The 17,190-nt window shown below is 49.8% G+C and overlaps 7 protein-coding genes across 7 annotated transcripts; 2 read left to right on the top strand and 5 right to left on the bottom strand.

Annotated features, from left to right (window-relative positions):
- Positions 1 to 3,905: 3,905 nt before the first annotated feature.
- On the bottom strand, positions 3,906 to 5,794 carry HOO65_040308 (Ribosome biogenesis protein nsa-2; the record flags this gene model as incomplete). The annotated part of the gene is made up of 3 exons (XM_071002714.1): positions 3,906 to 4,410; positions 4,502 to 5,636; positions 5,743 to 5,794. The coding sequence occupies 3 exons, from the start codon at positions 5,792 to 5,794 to the stop codon at positions 3,906 to 3,908; spliced, it is 1,692 nt and encodes a 563-aa protein (XP_070859151.1).
- A 645-nt stretch (positions 5,795 to 6,439) lies between these two features.
- On the bottom strand, positions 6,440 to 7,408 carry HOO65_040307 (Ribosome biogenesis protein nsa2; the record flags this gene model as incomplete). The annotated part of the gene is made up of 3 exons (XM_071002962.1): positions 6,440 to 6,716; positions 6,800 to 7,302; positions 7,406 to 7,408. 3 exons carry the CDS (start codon positions 7,406 to 7,408, stop codon positions 6,440 to 6,442), a joined length of 783 nt encoding a protein of 260 aa, XP_070859150.1.
- Positions 7,409 to 7,969: 561 nt separating this feature from the next.
- HOO65_040306 (mitochondrial 54S ribosomal protein bL21m) lies at positions 7,970 to 8,557 on the top strand (the record flags this gene model as incomplete). The annotated part of the gene is made up of 1 exon (XM_071000627.1): positions 7,970 to 8,557. One exon carries the CDS (start codon positions 7,970 to 7,972, stop codon positions 8,555 to 8,557), a length of 588 nt encoding a protein of 195 aa, XP_070859149.1.
- Positions 8,558 to 9,183: 626 nt separating this feature from the next.
- Positions 9,184 to 11,997, bottom strand: HOO65_040305 (Serine/threonine-protein kinase MPS1; the record flags this gene model as incomplete). Its single annotated transcript, XM_071002576.1, has 2 exons — positions 9,184 to 10,014; positions 10,075 to 11,997. 2 exons carry the CDS (start codon positions 11,995 to 11,997, stop codon positions 9,184 to 9,186), a joined length of 2,754 nt encoding a protein of 917 aa, XP_070859148.1.
- Positions 11,998 to 13,135: 1,138 nt separating this feature from the next.
- HOO65_040304 (ribosomal protein P2) lies at positions 13,136 to 13,536 on the bottom strand (the record flags this gene model as incomplete). The annotated part of the gene is made up of 2 exons (XM_071003058.1): positions 13,136 to 13,303; positions 13,378 to 13,536. 2 exons carry the CDS (start codon positions 13,534 to 13,536, stop codon positions 13,136 to 13,138), a joined length of 327 nt encoding a protein of 108 aa, XP_070859147.1.
- A 1,170-nt stretch (positions 13,537 to 14,706) lies between these two features.
- On the top strand, positions 14,707 to 15,687 carry HOO65_040303 (SPT2 chromatin protein; the record flags this gene model as incomplete). Its single annotated transcript, XM_071000626.1, has 1 exon — positions 14,707 to 15,687. The coding sequence occupies one exon, from the start codon at positions 14,707 to 14,709 to the stop codon at positions 15,685 to 15,687; it is 981 nt and encodes a 326-aa protein (XP_070859146.1).
- A 430-nt stretch (positions 15,688 to 16,117) lies between these two features.
- HOO65_040302 (SPC25-domain-containing protein) lies at positions 16,118 to 16,865 on the bottom strand (the record flags this gene model as incomplete). Its single annotated transcript, XM_071003018.1, has 2 exons — positions 16,118 to 16,743; positions 16,829 to 16,865. The coding sequence occupies 2 exons, from the start codon at positions 16,863 to 16,865 to the stop codon at positions 16,118 to 16,120; spliced, it is 663 nt and encodes a 220-aa protein (XP_070859145.1).
- Between the last annotated feature and the right edge of the window lie 325 nt (positions 16,866 to 17,190).

The raw sequence follows: 17,190 nt of genomic DNA, 5'->3' as shown, positions 1-17,190 counted from the left end.
TCACTGTTTGCTTTTTCTTGTTCAGGGGACCCACGAGAAACTAGAGAGTTAGAACCAGAGCTAAGGAGACAGGCGGTGAGGTGAAGCTTTGATTTGTGTACATACATAGCATACGATGCCTACATGCTGGTTGATTTTGTGGACCTTAATTATAGAAGAACAGCCTTTCCTACGCTTCGTTACTTACTGGTCTTTACCCACGTAAATCAGTTTGTTGTACGTCGTCATTTGTGTCTCGCATGTCCTTTAATATTACATGGCACATACATATGGGATGCGAGAAGCAAATAGGCTAGATAAAAGGTACATACTATGTACATACTTCTTGTGGGTTGAAATGCACTTGACCAAGCTTCGGAGCTACCCTGATTCTCCTCTGGAAAGAAGAGCAAGAAGAATATAGAATGATATGGAATAAAATCGAGCAGTAGGAGAAGCATGTAGAAGGCCACAAGAAATGGAGCAAGAAAGGCGCTAAAAGGCACTTTCCGGATTCAGCTTGCTTATGTGCATTGTATCAGCGTACTCTGTGCCGTAGTTCCTGCCTTCTTCATTTTTGTATGCGTTCACATGTAGCTAAGGTACTCTGTACTAGTAGACCTTCCAAGGTACTTTAGTTATGGGTATGGCCCAACGTAGAAAAACAAGCTACGACAAATTGGCAATATCCTGACAAGGATCCGGTGGATAAGTGAGTAATGGGAGAAAAAAGTGCCAGGTAGAGAGGGTCAGGGCTAGGGCTTCTAATGGCTTTAGGAAGGAGAAGGGAAGGAGAAGGCGAAGCACACAGAAAAAAAAAAAGTAGTTGCCTTCACTAATGCTGCAGGATAACGGAGTCTAATAACAGTTAGGCAAATTTTGTGCATGTTTGAGCTGTGGCTAGATGGAAATGGAATGAGAGAGCACGCGACACCAAGAACGGGACTGGACGGCCTCAACACCAGCCAAGACAATCCTTAATCGAGATTGTAGAACTTTCTTTGCTTTTTTTTTTCTTTTTGCTGCTTACCCTCTCCGTCTTCGTCCTCCCTTTTGGAATTTGATTCTCTGGTGACATCTATTTTTAGCACGGCCCCACCAGCAACAAACCACCAAACGGCCGAGAGGAGGTATGACGCCGGACAGACAGGCAACAAAAAGAGTGGACGAATGGACGGGGCTGGCACGGATGGTGGGAGACAAGTTCCTAAGGCCCAGGGAGCATTCAACAAGGGAGAAGCGTTTTAGGTTTTGAAGCTTGATGCTGCCCTGTTTCTGTTATCGCGACAAGGGGAAAGGCAAGGCGCAATAGAGACAAGACAAATAAATGCTGTTCCTCATCAGCATCGAAATATCAGGGTTTGAAGCTGTCTGGTTGCACAGCCTAGAACAGGCCAGGCTAGCCCCTTTGCTAGCTGGCTCCGGCCACAGGAGGGGGGTTTCTTGCGCTGCCGGAACACGCATACACACACAGTTCTTCTTTTCATCCTCGTTTCCTGGTCCTAACAGACGAGATGATGACCAGGAGCTACAGAACTGACAGCCATCTAGAAGACCTTCCTTTATGGAGGCCTGTGTTTTTTCTATGCCTCTTCGTTTTGCCCTTAGGCTGAAAGAATGAGAAAAAAAAAAGCAATTTTCGTACTCTTGATGAGAGGCAATAAGGAGAAGAAGCGAGAAAAATCCCTAAACTTGAGGGAGGGGGGGCGACTAGCAAAGAACCTGGGAGAACAGCACTGAACAATACGATCTTCAATAGGTCGTGCTTCTGTGGAGCCCTACCCTACCTTTGCCCCTAGAGACTTTGTTCCGTGTCTCATATTACCTCTTCCATAGAGGCAAGATGCGATGTTCTTTTTTCGTATGGTATTATGGACTTGGGACATACTATACCCTGAAACGCTACAACTATAACGCTGTAATCCTGCAAAAGTGCAAGACGGGGTGAGGTACCTTGGTACAATAGCAGCAAATCCGAGGCCGTGTGGCTGAAGGCTTTAATGTGGCAAATCGCCCTCAAGATTGGATGACACTGAGATTAATGCTATGTACGTACGACCAACCAAAAGCAGCTTCGACTTTGTAATATCTTGCAATCCGTTTGGCTGTAGTGATGGCCGGTTTCCATCTCATATCAACGGCAAATAGAACACGGGCCTGGGCCAGCGTCAGATCTTAGCCCGAAGGCACAAGGCACGGGGCAATTTGGCCCTGTTGTTCTTTTCCTCTTTCTCTCTCTCTTTCTTTTTATGTTACCTTCCTTCACCTGAAGAGGTGAGAAGACAAGCAGGCAGGACTCGTGAGGTCATAGATACAGACTTACCCGATATGAACAAAGAGAACACAACAAACAGGCCATCATGCTTGAATGAGGAAGAGGTGCCATAGCATCGCATTAAAAAGCATAGTGTGCGTACGCACGTCTTTCTTGCATTTTCTGTTCTGGCGTGTCAAAGAAACAGAAAATAGAAACAAGGAAACAGAGGATACGGGGGACAAGCTGGAAGAAGCCTTCCCCAATCAGCCAGAGCCCAAAGCCCCCCCATATAGCCTTAAGGCCCAAAGCTTTTCAGCATTACCACTCCGAATGGTGGCTTCCCACATGCCCTCGCCAGGAGAAGCCCCTATCGTAACGCCGAACAAAAAGTCTTGTGTTTTTTTATCTGTTATTAGTATTATTCAAAACCCGCTCTCTTTCAAAATTCCACTGGCCCTACGGACAGGCCAAGATCTGCCTCTTGCGTTTCTTGCAATCTTTGGCGAGTGTTAATATTTGCTAGCGCTCTGCTTCACATACAGCCTACACATAGACAACAAGACGTAGACACATGCACACACACACACACACACCCGCACATGAGCAAAAGCGCAGGAAAACAAACGGCCATCTAAGCCCCTCTCTGGGATCTATAAACGCCTACCTGATATTACCTTGGTGGCCTGTACCAGCACCACCATACGATTGGCTGAATGGCTTGTCATGGATGGAGCCGACGAGGACCGAAAAGGGAAGTTGCTCATCGTCGTGATCATCCTATGTAGGCCTTTTCTTTCATTCCTCCTTTCCCTCGAGAGGAGGAGGGGCATCTACTCTTGCCCTGAAAAAATTCTCTTCATGACTGGGAAAAAGGAAAGAAGCCTGCGGATTTGGTGTGAATGGGAAAGAACGGGGGAAACAGGGTAGTGGAGTCAGAAAGCTTGAGTACATCCGCTTTGTATATATTTGATACGTAGTGATTGGCTAAGCTGGTAACTGATCTGTCTGTAATGTAATACAGGTATTGATCTCAGGGCACACAAATGCACGCACACATACATACACACACACACACACACACAACATCTCTAGAGCCCCACGACGATGGATATGCATGAGCTTCAACTTGCGAACATTCTCAGCAATTCAGTTCTAGTCCCTCCCGTACAATGTAATCAAGGGCTCCTGGATTTGGTTGACAGGAAGATCGACATTGCCCTGAGCGCATGCAACATGCAACAATACAAAATGGATAGAAAACAATGACACGTTGCTTCATAGGAAACCAGTCCGCACGTTCACCCAGAGGCAAATCAGGTTCTCCTTCCCTTTGTCTTCGTCATAGAGAAGGCGAAACGCAGCACGTACACCGCATCACGGGCCATCTCAGCAGCACATCACAGAATCAAGTGACAGTAAGACACAGCACGGGAGAGCTCGGCAGAGCTCGGCAGAGCACGGCACGCAAGAAAATCAAACTCTGGCCTGGAACACGGAGCCAATTATCGTTGTCCATTAAACATCCATACTCCATACAAAGACATGAACCAGTCCCCAAACGCCGCTGAAAGTGACCAAAAGAAAAGTAACAACATGCAGAGATAGAGACGTAAAGACGAAACGCCCCGATAAGACGCTCATAGAAGACACACAGACAAAAAGCAACAGCCTAGGCCATCATTGGGTATGGCACAATTGCCTTGTCAATAACCGGCTGCCGACGACTCATTGTATCTTCCTCTGTCGCCCAACGCTGCACCCACTCTGTCTCTGTCTTCTTGGCCTTGTCAAACGCCTCACGGCACTCAGATGGAAGCAGGTCTTGGATTTCCTGTGATACGGCACCAAGACCACGGAATTGCGCAAGCATATCTGTGCCAGGCGCTGCCTCCGCTGCAGCTGTTGATGCCACTGGATCCAGAGACACAGCGGGGGACACACCGGCAGGAGGGGTCTCGCAGACAAGGTCAGCAACGTAGAAGTTGCGTGCAATACGGCGTGAAACAGGCGGGAAGATGCTGCTGGCTGAGTCAAAATCATCGCCGATGGGAATGACTTCAGCACGGGCACGTGTGGGCTGGAATGTTACTGGGTAATGCATGGCATTTGTGTGGATATTGTAGATGCCATTATGCTGATGTTGACGCATAGCATTGAGATTAGAGTTGTACATGCTGTAGACACGACACAAACCCGTGTTAGTATATAAACGAAAAGAAACTCGTAATGGACCGGATAGGGGTGCATCGTGATGTGCTTGCTTACCTTGCTTGCAGAGCATGCTCGTACATCCAATTCACGTCGTTGACGTTGGCACGGCGTTTCTTAGTGTTTTTCGTGTGATGAGGGACCTTTTCGTGCGGCGGAGGCGCACCGCCAGCCATGTTCTGGTGATACACAGAACTAGCGCCGTGCCACGCAACATACTGGTTTTTGTTGTACGCATCCCCGGAGGCATGGGCATCTGACCCATCAGCAAGCTCGCCTTCTTTGACTCCTTCTTGACGAGCCTGGGCAACTTCGTAGTCGTCCGTGATACGGCGGCCACCGACGATGATACGCGCTCCAAACTCGCGGAACACGGAGCGGGCTGTCACAATGCCGATCGCGCGACCTTTATACGAGTGTGGGATGATTTCGCGTTCAATCATATCCTTCTTCTCTTCATCGCCCACGATAATCTTGTATAGCCGGAGATGTTTGGTAAAAAAGAGATAGCTATCACGGAAGCCTACACAGCGTGCTGGTTCTGTCGACAGCATATACAGACGATCGCCGCGGCCAACTACCGTAAATGTCCTGCAGCGGTAATCGCGGCCGCCTTTCAGATAACCCAGTTTATCGACCTTGGTTTCGCCTTCAGGGTCCTCTGGTAAGTCGCACTCGTCGTTGATAATGTCCACAACTGTGCCCTCCTTGTCAATGGTCTGCACGGGCTTACTAGGAGTAGACACGCCTTTACGCCCGCCTCGACCTCTCCACCCGCCACGGCCTCTGCGCGGCCGGGTTTCTTCGCCCGGCTGCACAATCACGCCGAGATCCCAGTCCGGCGGCTTGATCTTGGGTGGACGGCCGAGGCGCTTCCTACGGATGACAGGCTGCTGTGGCGAAGACTTCTTGTCTTCACCCTGCTCATCATCTTCATCGTCCTCATCGTCATTCTCATCATTGTCGTTTTCATCAGGATCGCCAGCTTCGTTGGCATCACCCTCCTCGCCATCGTCATCCTGGCCTTCGCCTTCCTCTTCGCCATCTTCATCGCCAGATCCGTTGTCGGGCTGTTCTTCTTCATTGTCCTCGTTTTCTTCGTTTTCGTCTTCATCAGCTTCTGATGACGAAGCAGGCGCATCTGGTACGGGCTCATCGTCGGGGATAGACTCGAAGCCGTGGGGGGTGGTACCTGGGGGCACAGCAAGAATTGGTTAGTCTGCTGTGGACTACGAGCCGCCGTAGCTAGCTTGGATGTATAAGGCATGTGATGGTCTGTAAATCGGTCTCTCACTCACCTAGTGCGGCATTGGCACGACGTGCAGCTGCGCGCCCAGATCGGCGTCCCATAATTATTCGTGATAATTACAAATGCAATGGAAAGCTTTCTTATACAAGTGGGCGGCTTGGAACTGCTGCGAGCAAAATCCGAAAAATACCTGGCCAGTAAGACTATGTAGAACGGGCCTTGGTGATAAAGTAGTTTGGACGCGTTCTGCTCGTTTTGCGACTAAATTTTGGAGCTTTCATTGGTGTAAGGCTGGGGTTGGTTATCACTTTAAAGTGGGTCGCGGCCAAACTTAGCGATAAGAGAATATATTCGATAGATGCATGTCTTCGTTTGGGGGAATCTTGGTTTACCATGAAAGCGGCACCGAACGTGTTACAGTAATGCCTTCTTCGTAGACAGTCAAATTGGCATTTTTATTGTGCATATATTCATACAAAGCTACATTGCTTGATGAGCGTGCAAGTTTTTGATCATGTCAAAGACAGGGACAATGGAAAATATGATGAGGAAGAAACACAGGAAATGTATAAGATAGGTAACGCCGTAAACGCCTTGAATCCGTCCAAAGCCTCTCGTACTCAAAATGAAAGAAACAAAACTAAGGTAGTCGAAAGAAGAGAAATAAAAGAGAGGGCTTTTTAAACAAAAACGCGGAATCCCCAATTACACGACCATCAAGGACCGAGATACCCGGGCATAGCGGGTTAGACTAGTAGCACAGCATTGACGCAGCCGTCGTTTGACGGGTTGTTGGTGATCTGGGCGTAACGACTCCACACAACCTTGCCGCCAGCAGTGGTCATACCAAGGTCGGACACATCAATTTCAATGATAGTACCCTTGGTGAGGATACCCAACTGTGTGTAGGTGGGCGAGTTGGGGTTCTTCTTGACCGAGACAATGGGCATTTGCACAGTGACATTGAGCCCGGGATGGGTGACATGAGCCTTCTTGTAACGCAGACCCATGGGACGAATGAAGCTATAGAGGGACAGAAATAATTAGCAAACAAGGAAGATGGGATGGCGGGAGTCTGGGCTTGGGTAGAATTCACGTAGACATACCGCTCGAACTTGGGGTTGCGACGAGTGAACTCAGAGCCAACAAACGTGGGCTGCGTAATCATACGCTTCCAGGCCTTCTTCTTGGTCTTGGCTCCGGTTTTGACAACCTTGAACATCTCGGCCTCAGAAATACCGCGGACCTTGGGCAGAGGCACGGCAAACTTGGCTGCCTTCTCGGCTCTGCGGTTCTTGATGGACGAGGACAGGGCTTTGGCAGCGCCCGGGTTGTTGCGATCTAGCAGATAAGCAGGCACGGGGGCTGAAGGGTCCTTTTCGTCGGCAGTCTTGACATTGCGCTCCTCGTGCTGGCGAATCTTCTTGTTCATCTGGATCTTCTCCTTGTGACGAGCCTGTGCGTGTAGCTTGGCCCGCAGACCACGTAGATTTTGCGCATCCTTGGAGGCCTTGTGACCGGCACGAGCTTCACGTTTGCGAGCGCGTTCCTCGTGATCGAGACGGCGGCCATGAAGCTTGCGCCATCTCTCCATATACTCGTTCTGAGGCTGTAAGGGGGCAAGATAATCTGGTTAGCAAGTGAGCGTAGGTCGGCTAGCCAGTCAGCCAAGCAGTGCATGCAATGATTCGTTGGCATGGGCGGCGACGTACCATGATGAAGAAGTATTAGATCCTAAATACAAAGCCAAAAAGATTGTTAATATAAGAAAACAGCCGGTCCCTTGGCTGGTTGAAAGTGGCCAAGTTATGTGATGAGCGAATGGCTTGTGATGGGCTTAAGCAAACTTCCACGGTATACTCTAGGCAAAAAAAGGCTGGATAACAAGACGGGTAAACTATGGGCAGAAAAAATTAAAGGCGGTGAAACGCGGATAGTGGGGCAAATGGTCTTGCAAGAAAGAAGAAAGTCGTTCAATTGGTACGTACTGTGCAGAGCGTCTCTCGGCTAAACCATTTTTCCGACTCATACCAAATTTGTACGCCCATTGATTTAGGAGCAACTCGGCGATCACCAACAACACAGCGTTTTATAGTGTTGAGGAGAAATTCGCCAGCGCTATACTTTGGGTAACACTAGCCTAGATTTTGCAGAGACAACGCAACTGAGTGTCTCCTGAAGCAATATCCTCTGAGCGCGATTCCGATCCAACCGAACTTTGTCAATACCCCCGCATCGTCACCACGAACGAGCCTTGTCTATCGACTTCTACTACAATGAGCCGAACTCTCCTACGCTCCATTACTGGGATCCGGGCAACCGTGACACCTCGATTGGGTCTGCCTTGCACTGTTTTGGCTCAGCCATTTACTGCTGTTCGTCGCTTTAACTCCACAACACCAATTATCGAGTCTACGACAACGACGACCACTACTACCTCCAGCAGCCTCACGACGCCGCAACACTCAAAGTCAATTTCTGAGTCCGTAAGATCACTGCTGCCTGTATTGGCCGCTCAGCCATCCCACTACGTCACGATCCACATACACGGCTGGCCGTTTCTGGTGACGAAGGGTGACTCAGTGCGACTGCCATTCCGCATGCCTGGTAGCGAGCCAGGAGATGAGTTGAAGCTGAACTGCGCCAGTGTCCTGGGTAGCCGTGACCTGACACTTAAGGGCTCACCCTACATTGACGAGCGGCTGTTTGAGTGCCGGGCAATTGTCGTTGGCGAGGAGGCTGAGCCAATGCGTGAAAAAGTCAAGACAAAGCGCAGAAACAGAAAGACCAAGAAGGCTAAGAGTAAGCACCGGTACACGATTCTGCGGATATCAGACCTCAAGATCAACGAGGTGCCAGTGTAGAGGAAGAACCCAGGGAGGGAGGGGGTTAGCTAGAAGAGAGTGCCAAATAGCCAGGCTTTTATCCCTCAGCATGCAGGTTGGTCGGCATCTTATCAGGAGGGAGAAGGGGATGGGAAAGGCAATCGACGCATAGCAATTAGACATGAGGCTAGGCCCAGGATGGACCTAAAATTAGTGCGGTACATTGTGCCGAGTCTTTGATGTAAGAATATATTGTACAACACTAACGGTTACAAAGATTTCGCCATCTTACAGCCCTGTGTACCGTCTCTACTGTTTAACTGTGATTTCACGATGGGAAGCAACTATCAAAGCTAATATGGGCAAGCAGCCAGAGAATTGACCAGAAAAGAGCAAGCTAACAAGCTTTGTATACATTAAAAGAAAGAAACGGGTACGACTTTGAGAGAACAAAATGCAAAACGCTGAACAAAATAGAGACTGATGAAATAGCAGACAAGCAAAAAATAAACGCAGTTTTAGTTGAGTTTTACCGGGGGACAAAGACACTGACAATCTTCGACAAATGTGTTTTAGAGCCAAATGGTAAGGCTTGAGAAAATGACAAAACCCAGAAGCCATGGTACAGGCCTAGTAGTACAGACGAACTAACCAAGGTCATAGCCTCATGACGATCCACGTTCTTGCTGCTGCTGTTGTGCTTTAGACATGGCTTTCTTGACACTCGACCAGTACGCAGCAGGCCAGACGGACATCATCTCAGCATCAGTTGGAAGCCGCTCCTTGCAGCGCATTACAACACTGTGTATAATGCGACCAAGCATTTCCTCACTCAATGGTAGCAGCTTATCGGACATCTCGACTGGGTACATGAAAGGGTCAGTTGGGTCCAGCAGCTCAGCACACGTGGGCCGCATGTGTGCGTCACGCTGCAAACAGCGACGCATAGTGCGGATCAGCGATGGTGGGACAAGAACATCGCCCATTCCGTGGCTGGGGAACTCGATGACGTGGTCCCAGTTTATGATAGCCTGGCAGCGGGCCATTTGGTTGGCGATATGTCCAAAGGGCGGGTAACCGTAGACTAGCTGGTACAAGATGCAACCGAGTGACCAGACATCGCTAGGCTTCCCGAGCTTCATGAGTTTTGGCCGGCCAGGCACTCTAGAGCCACGCGGAGCATTAAAGTCCATGAGTGACTCGGGAGACATGTAGTTCGGGGTGCCAATCTGTGCTTCGCGATGCACGTTCACTGTCTCGTCGGTCTGAATAGCGTTCGCTATGCCAAAGTCAATAAGCTTCAGACGACCCTGCACAAGAACAAAGTTGGCGGGTTTGAGGTCCGAGTGCACTATGTCAAACTCGTGCACGGCTTGTACGCACTCAAGCATCTCCTTCCAATAGAAGCGAACAAACACAGGATCCAAGGTCGCCGATTCATGGCCCTGTCGGGACTTGAGGAGGACATTCATATCCAACTCGCCCATTTCCATGACCTTTCAGATTAGATGCGTCAGTACGTGATATACAACAAAGAACGTTTTAAGAAGCCATACCAGAGTCAACACCTGTTTTTCGGTGTTCATTTCGTAATCAAGCAGCGTGATGACACGGTCGACCGCATCGAGCTTGCGAAGGAGATCGATTTCTCCCCGGTAACCCTTAATGGTCATGTCATCAGCATGTTCCAAAGCTACACGCTTCAAGGCCCACATCTTTCCATTTTCCGCTGTCACGCGGTACACCTTAGCGCTACCACCACGGCCCAGACAATCCAGGCGTGTGTAGATCTTGCCGTTAACTTTAATAACGTTACGGCGTTGCTTGGCTTGGGGCGCTGTGGCAGCCGAAGAAGTCGCAGCTGCCAGAGCCGACATTTGCGGTGGCGGGGGCGGCGCCGGTCTGTGCGGTGTATTATGAGTGACAGTTGCTAGTGGCTTGCGGTCCGGTGAGAGGTCGCGGTGAGCCGGAGTAGCGGCGAGATCCGCCATTTTATCTACCATGGAACTTAATGGAGAGGGCTTTCGCGCTGAGCGCAAGTATGATGGCCGGTCGTTTTCCTGGCCGCCAGCTGGCGTTGGCGCTTCGAACAGCTCTCTCTCTGGTCGCGAGGGTTGTCTGGGATGATTTTGGGGTTCAGGTAATCGCTCAGGCGAAGCCGCCCGGGGTGGAGCAGACAAGGGCGTTGCTGCCACGACTACGGGTCTTCGACCTTCGCGGGAGCGAACAGGTGGGCTACCAGAAGCGTAGTTAACATGGGAGTTTCCATAGTAGGGTGCCCCCACGTCTTGCATGTTTTCGTCTTGTCCGTGTTGAGCGTTGTGCTCGAGGTCCTCAGGGATACCTCCAGGAGGCATATCAGTGTCGGCCATGGAAGGCTCCATTTCCTCCTCGCTTTGACGTCTTCGACCACGACGCGCAGGACCGCTCAAAAAGCTGCCTGGAATCTTGCCAAGGCGTTTCACGCGCATGGAGCTTTGCAATGCAGCGTTGTCTTCGAGCCTGTGACGTGAGGGATATCTTGATATACTAGACTGCTCAATAGGTTGTTGAGTACGACCTACAGTGGCGGGTGGTTCCTCATAGTGTTGTTCGTATTGCTTATGGTCCTCCCCGGGTGAGGAACTGTCTATTTTAGCGCCGAGGGACGAGCGGGAGGAGTGATGCGACTTGCTGGCAGAGGCGCCATTAGCGATGCGCACCACCCGCGATGCAGGTGGTGTGCTGAGTTCGTGGCCATTATTAGAGTTATAGTTACTGCTACTAAAGCTTGATCCAACTGAAGCACGGCCACTCTTGACATCAACAGAGCCATCTCTACTAGCAGGCCTGCTGGTGGGTCTCGAGCGACTGGACGTGGAATTTGAACTAACAGCAGAGGCTGTGGCAGACGTGGTCGTGGCGGAGGCTGCGGCTGACGTGGCAGTCCGTGAGACCGAGTTGCTACGGCGGTGGTGGCTCATTTGGTTCAAGCTATTAGGTGTATTGCTCAGACGAACTACCCGCTTTCGTGGGGGACTTGGGTCCTCGCGCCTAGATTTGATGGGTGCTGCTGTAGAGGGAGATCCCTGGCGGTTTTCGGCAGAGTTGCTGCTCGAACGCAAACGGCGACGTTCGTCGGTGGAGGACCGTCCAGGCTCCCGGCTCTGGCCATTAAACACACTGCGGCGACGGGTCAAGGGCGGTGAGGGGGGCTTTGACGAAGACTCGGGCACATCATCGTTCAGCAGGGCCTTGGTCAGGGCACTAAGCTTCATAGGAACGGGAATCTCGTCATCGGAGCTGTCGTTGTGAATAGAGTATCTGTGGTTGGAGGGTTGTTTTTCTGAGGCGGCAGCTGATGAAGCAGCAAGCGAGTTTGACTCGCTACGGCCCATAGCTGAGCGCGAAGGGGGGCGCCGAAGGGCTTGTCTTTGCGACATTCTTCTAGATATGGACTGCTGAGAAGCCGCTATCGGCGCGGGAGATTCTGAAGACATAGCGGCAAGGAAAGTCTGGGATAGGGCAAGACGCAAGTGATTGCAATCGTGACACGAGAAGAGGAGATGGCAAGGCCTACACGAAGATAAGCACAGTGTATGTTAGGCTTGTATGGTATGAGGCCCACGCGTGCTTGGCAGATAAGAGAGGGAATAGAAGCCGGCGAATTCACAATAACAATTGTGTGTGGCGTAGAGACCAAAGGAGATGTGAATAGAGATGTCGTGATATCGAAGAAAAACTGCAGTGTTTCACAAGGACGAGGGCAAACAATAAGAAGTAATCAGATCGAAAAGGCACAACCGCTCATGTTTGGAAAGACAGCAATAAGAAACTTCGTGATAGTGTTGAAACAAACAAACAAACAAAGCGCTGGGACGACAGGCAAAAGAATAGAAGCACGCCAGAGCAAAAAGAAAAGAAAAAGTTACCAAGGATGTGAAAACAGACGAAGAAATATAATTATATTATTGGCGAATCCAACAATATCTTGCCAAAGCGTGGAGGCGAAAAGGGACGATGTCGTAGAATCAAGCCACTAACAGGAAGGCAAATAACCGTAAACCTGATGTTGTTGGATAGCGTGTATCTGGAAGACTGAAACTGAATATAGAAGAGAGAAAAGTCCTTCCCTGCGCATTGTTGCTGACATCGTCACGGCTTTGTTGCTTGGATAGCTTTGAGCCTCTGCTTTGATTTTCCCCTACTCGCGAGGATTGCATCAAAAGGTGCACCTGACCAATCACAGCGCGTGGCGTTGCCCTGCCAACAAGCCCCACTCAGTCCAATATTACAAGGTGCTATTGGCCAGGGTGTGCGATATTCTGGCGATGCGGCTTTCATTTTAGCTCAGAAAATACCAACCCTAAGAATAACCAAGTCAATCCAGATCATGTCATAGATAACCTCGCAGTGCCGAGCCTGGTTGGCTTCCATAGACAGGACATTGCTGTAGCTGGATTGACGGTTAATTAGCATGTTACTCTCTACTGGGTGACAAGTTCATAGTTCTCAGTTCACGAAGCGGGCTTTGCTGAAGGCAGAAACCTAGTTTACACACAACGGTCTTTTGGAAGAGAATTTTGTTCATTGATGAATTTTACTTTTTGTTTTTCGTAATCATGATCAACGAGACGCTTAGTCGAACAGACCGAAGCCCATGTCGTCATCGGACTCCTCCTTCTCCTCCTCCTTGGCCTCCTCCTTGGCCTCCTCAGCAGCACCACCAGCAGCAGCACCGCTGGAAGCAGCGGCAGCGCCACCCGAGGGGACGGAAGCCAGCTTAGCAGAACCCTCGGCAATCAGCTATGTAGAAAAATGATGTTAGCGTAAACGTTCTTCTGTTTCGACAGGTTGATAATGTCCGGGTCGCTTCGTACCTCAGAGATGTTCTTGCCCTCAAGCTCAGAGAGGAGCTTCTCCAGGCGCTCGTCATCAGACTCAATGCCGACAGAGGACAGGACCTTGACGATCTGCTCCTTGGAGGGAGCGTCAACGCCAGCAAGGTTAAGCAGCAGGTAGGCGGCAAGGAACTTCATTTTGATTTACTGTTGAGAAAACCGCGTGGTTAGCATGCGCGAGAGGAGAGGGCTTCGACATTGCGCACAATCGGCCAATGCCTATGTTTTCGTTATATCATGTTCCCAAAGCTGCGATCGGAGCATCGGAACCAGTGGCGCAGGGGTATTTTGACGTCGGGAACAGCAATGTTCGGCGTTCAGAAGATGTTGGCGATATTGATTGTGCGAAAAGATAGGGGCGAAAAGATTGTAGGCGATTACTCACTGTTCGTTAAAGACACGAGAGGTCAATCGATTTAACCGCTAAATTTGAGGCGGAGACTGAATCTTCGGGTCGAAAGTTTAATAAAGGTTGTTACAAAGAAGATGAGTCCGTCACTGAACCACAAAAAGTTCGTCAATTTTTGAGGGGCTCACGTTTGTGTGCCGCTCTTATCTATTAGGGCGGGTTTTGTGGGGGCTGTGGCGCTCATTTCTAACCTACCCCACATTTATGACGCCGCATTATACGCCACACATACGCGCCACATAACATACTGACTAAGCAGAATCACCCAAAGTGAGGCTGAAAAGAAACTTGATAAGATTTGGGGTGAGAAGCTTCTGGAGCCGCCCGGATTCTTAGTTTTTATCGCGCTTTCGTCGTTCACCACTGGACCTGTGTTTTCGTGTGCCTTTTCCCATCGCGTCTTTTGAATCACACGAGCAGAAAGTTTCTCTATAAAATTTCATTGGTGGCCGCAGTCCGCGTCTTTCTTCTTTTCTCCCTTTGCTACCCATAAAAGTACCAGTCCAGGCCTTTTATATCAAAGTCAGGTCTCAAGAAGTGTTGGAAAGCAGGGAATTTTCATATCTTCTTATCTTCGTATTGTGCTTTATCGCCAGATTTGATTTTTGCTTTTGCTCTTCGACTTTGGGCTGTTAGATCCCTTCTGCCTTGTAAAGATGTCTTCCGTAAGTTTTGTCGCTCTTTATTACTCTTATCTCATGTTGGTCGTGTTTTCCTGGCCTCTCGTGTCAACATCAGCAATTCTGCCTAATCAGCCTAACTCAGCCACTTTTCTAACCTTGTCAACACATAAAAAGATTGGTAATCTTTTGGCCCAAATTTCTGGAGGCTCATCTTCGCAGGCTCCTCCCTCTCGCACCAATGGTACTTCACAACCAGAACGAAGGGTCGAACCTAAAATGTCGACAACCGCCTCGAGACCTACTTCTAGACCCCCAATAGGTGCCAACTCCTTCAAATCAGCTCCGGTATCGTCATCTCGGCCTGTTCAACAGCGGCCTACCCCCTCTGCACGACCTATTCCGTCACGGCCGCCTCCAAGGCCCGAACAAGTGACGCGTCCCGCGACGACGGCCCGTAATGGTGTGACGAAACCTTCCAGCGGATTCGCACAGACTAGCTCCTCGGCCCTGAAACCCACACCTCGACCAGTACAACTGACTTCGTCCTCGGCACCTCCAAGAAAAGGCTCCTATGCCGAGATTATGGCGCGTGCTCAACGAGCACAGGAGGTCATGGGTCAGGTTGGGAAGATTCAGCACAAGAAGGTTGAAAAGGGTCTTTCCAAGAAGGAGCGAACGGAGCAGATGGAGCGTCTTAAGTCCGAGCAGAAAGCCACGTCAGCAAAAAAGATGGCAGCTTCACGGACATCAAAAGTCCGTGGTGGAACGGTAACAGATGTGAACAACCGTAAGGCCACTTCAGCCGCTCCCTCTAAATCACGGAAGGCTCCGGAGCCCGAGAAAAAGACGAGAAAGCCGCCTCCAAGCACTGGATACACCGGAACCGCTAGACCTAGTGCACCCTCTAAGCTCAAGAAACATACGCCTGGTGGTGCTCTCCTTGAAACGTCCTCGTACAGTCGATCTAGCTCTGCAGCTCGCTATGAGGAAGAAGACGAAGATATGGACGGCTTCATCGATGATCAAGAGGAGGAGGAGGATCCCGAGGACAATATCAGATACGGCCGTCGCTATGTGTATGATGACTATGACTCTGATGGCTCGTCTGACATGGAGGTGGGCTTGAACGAAATCGATCATGAAGAGGCTATTGCTGAGCGGATTGCTCGCCAGGATGACCGGTTGGAAGAGGAGCGTGAACGTGCACGCAAGGCCGAAAAAGAGCGACGCAAGCGGGAGATGATTCGGAGACGATGATTTGACTCATCACTATTCTGTCTCCATTATACATACCACGACTTCGTGGATACCCCTTTTATTTTCTTCACTAGCCCGACATACCCGCGGAGGTGCACACAGCATAGATTAGGAGTTTAGCGGTTGCTTTTTCTTTTTGTTTGCTTGATTTGTTCTTTTTGGTCTCGCAACTATTCAAGTCTTATTGTCGTTATTACGTCGGAGTTTGCTTTTTTTCTTTTCTTTTTCTTCCAACGGCCGTGTGGGACTTATATTTTTCTTTTCTCTATAGCGTTATTTTTACTGAAGCCTTGCGTTCTGACAGCATAATTACTTTGGATCCTATGTGACATTGCCATTTGGCGAAATTTGCATCACACTATACGAACTGTAGGCTTGTTCCTTTCAACAGACTCGTTATAATAACTTGGGATATAACTCTAAACGAACACTATCTACGCTTCTCAATCGTCGCGTTGGCTTCCGTCGCAGTTGTTGTCGCAGCACTATCGTTGGACGCACCAGCAAGCAGAGCATCAAGCATTTCAGGGGACATACCGCTGAGTTGCTTATGGATATCCACGACACGTTCGGGGTCTATCGAGCCAATTAGCGCCACATTGGTCGCTAGCATCTGCTGGAACGGCAAAGCTACAAAAAGGCCAGTCTCGTCAAACCAAGCGGAGAATGGGACCTGAAACTCCATGTTTCGCGACTTGCCGGCCTTGCTAATGACAGTGGCATTGACCTTGTAATTGGGCGATCCCTTTTTGGTGCTTGTAGATATCGAGAGGCGGGAGCCGTCAGGCGCAGTGCCCTCGTAGACTATGTTGATCTCGAAGAAGTACGACCACAAAGTCATTAGGCCGTTGAGCGAAGCGTAGAGAGCAACAGCGATGGCGGTGTAGGTCTTGGTAGCCTCAAAGCCAAAGTAGCGGTCCCAGGCAAAGCACACGCCCGCAGTTATTATGGCGGCGTAGCCTAGGCCCAGGCGCACATCGGTCAGGTTGTGATTTTGCTTGAACTTGAGGGAGTTGAGGTAGTTGGGGATCGCATCGTCCGAGGTGTTTTTGAGGTCTGGTGTAGCGGGCAAGGAAAGTTAGTGTGAGGGGTTCTTCCGGGTTCGTGGAGTTGTCACATCATTGTAGCGAGGACTACATACCTGGAAGACTGTAGATGGAGATTCGATCGGACGCCATGGCTAGCAAACTAATGTGCCAGTATTATTTACAGAGACGACCGGTAAGAAGAGGGGGAGGAAAGGAGTAGAATGTAGGAGTTCGTAGGGTAAAGGAATAACCTGCTTGTTCCCCCAAAATAAAATAATTTCATGAAGAGGTTCAGAGGGGAGAAGAACGCTCTCAGCCGCAAACCTAGGAGCGGAAAGCTGGCTTGTTAGTTGACCTTTACGCTTAGTCATCAAAGCTCCACTCATTTTAAACTACGTAGTGTCGAAAACTAAGCTTCAACGTCAGGCGAACAACCCATTTATTGCTCTACAAACCAGTTACCACCATTAGAAGG

Source organism: Ceratocystis lukuohia (assembly GCF_044167205.1).
Source record: "Ceratocystis lukuohia strain C4212 chromosome Unknown Supercontig4_pilon, whole genome shotgun sequence".
Lineage (NCBI taxonomy): Eukaryota > Fungi > Ascomycota > Sordariomycetes > Microascales > Ceratocystidaceae > Ceratocystis > Ceratocystis lukuohia.
This window is presented reverse-complemented; position numbering and strand designations above follow the sequence as displayed.